The 731-nt window shown below is 60.9% G+C and overlaps 1 protein-coding gene across 1 annotated transcript in view; it reads left to right on the top strand.

Moving 5' to 3' along the window:
- The window catches only part of NT5C3B (5'-nucleotidase, cytosolic IIIB), a 5,062-nt gene extending 4,967 nt beyond the window's left edge, over window positions 1–95 (top strand). Inside the window, exon 8 of the mRNA XM_009574009.1 lies at window positions 6–95. Coding sequence (XP_009572304.1) covers window positions 6–95 — 90 coding nt within the window. The remainder of the gene's footprint in view (window positions 1–5) is intronic.
- Window positions 96–731: the final 636 nt, after the last annotated feature.

Below are 731 nucleotides of genomic sequence, written 5' to 3'. Positions count from 1 at the left end.
GGAAGTACCTGGATGCCTACGACATCGTGCTGGAGAGCGATGAGACGCTGGATGTGGTCAACGGGATTCTCCGGTACATCCTTATCGAGACATGAGCTGGGAAGGCAGCGTCCCAGCTCCGGCCCCTCAGCAAGACGCCTGGGCAGTGAATGTCCTTCCCTCGACAAAGCTGGAGTGGATCGTCTGGTCCCTGCTGGACTCCATCTGACGCTGGGCAGGCTCCCTGCCCTGGCTCTCGTGTGTTATGCACATCCCGACCTCACTAACCCCCTTCGGTCAGGCCTGGGGCGGGGGGTGAGACGGAGGAAGCTTCTCCACTCCCTTTATCCCACCTGTGCCCGGCTCAGCTCCATCCCACTCGGGCTCCATCCCACTCGGGCTCCATCCCACTCGGGCTCCATCCCAGCCAGCACCTGAGGCCACAACAAACCGTTTCATGTTTCGGGTGGAGATGTTCTGAGCAGTCGAACGCAGAAATGGAGATCGTTTGCTGTGGCTTGAGGACAGACCTGGTTTAGATGGAAGCTGTTTAGTTTTACTGTGTTCCTGTCTAAGAAAACAAGTCTCTCCCTTGTCCTGTTTTCTGTGGGCTTCGAAGTGCCCGGGCTGAGCTCCGGTGGTGCCACCCACGGATGGGCTGGCGTGGCCCTGCCAGGCGTAGCATCGCCAGCCCCCGTCCCCGCAGAAACCCTGCAGCTCCCTGGCCCCGCGCCCCAGCCCTGCTGTGCCTC

Source organism: Fulmarus glacialis, unplaced genomic scaffold (genome assembly GCF_000690835.1).
Source record: "Fulmarus glacialis isolate BGI_N327 unplaced genomic scaffold, ASM69083v1 scaffold36953, whole genome shotgun sequence".
Taxonomy (NCBI): domain Eukaryota; kingdom Metazoa; phylum Chordata; class Aves; order Procellariiformes; family Procellariidae; genus Fulmarus; species Fulmarus glacialis.
This window is presented reverse-complemented; position numbering and strand designations above follow the sequence as displayed.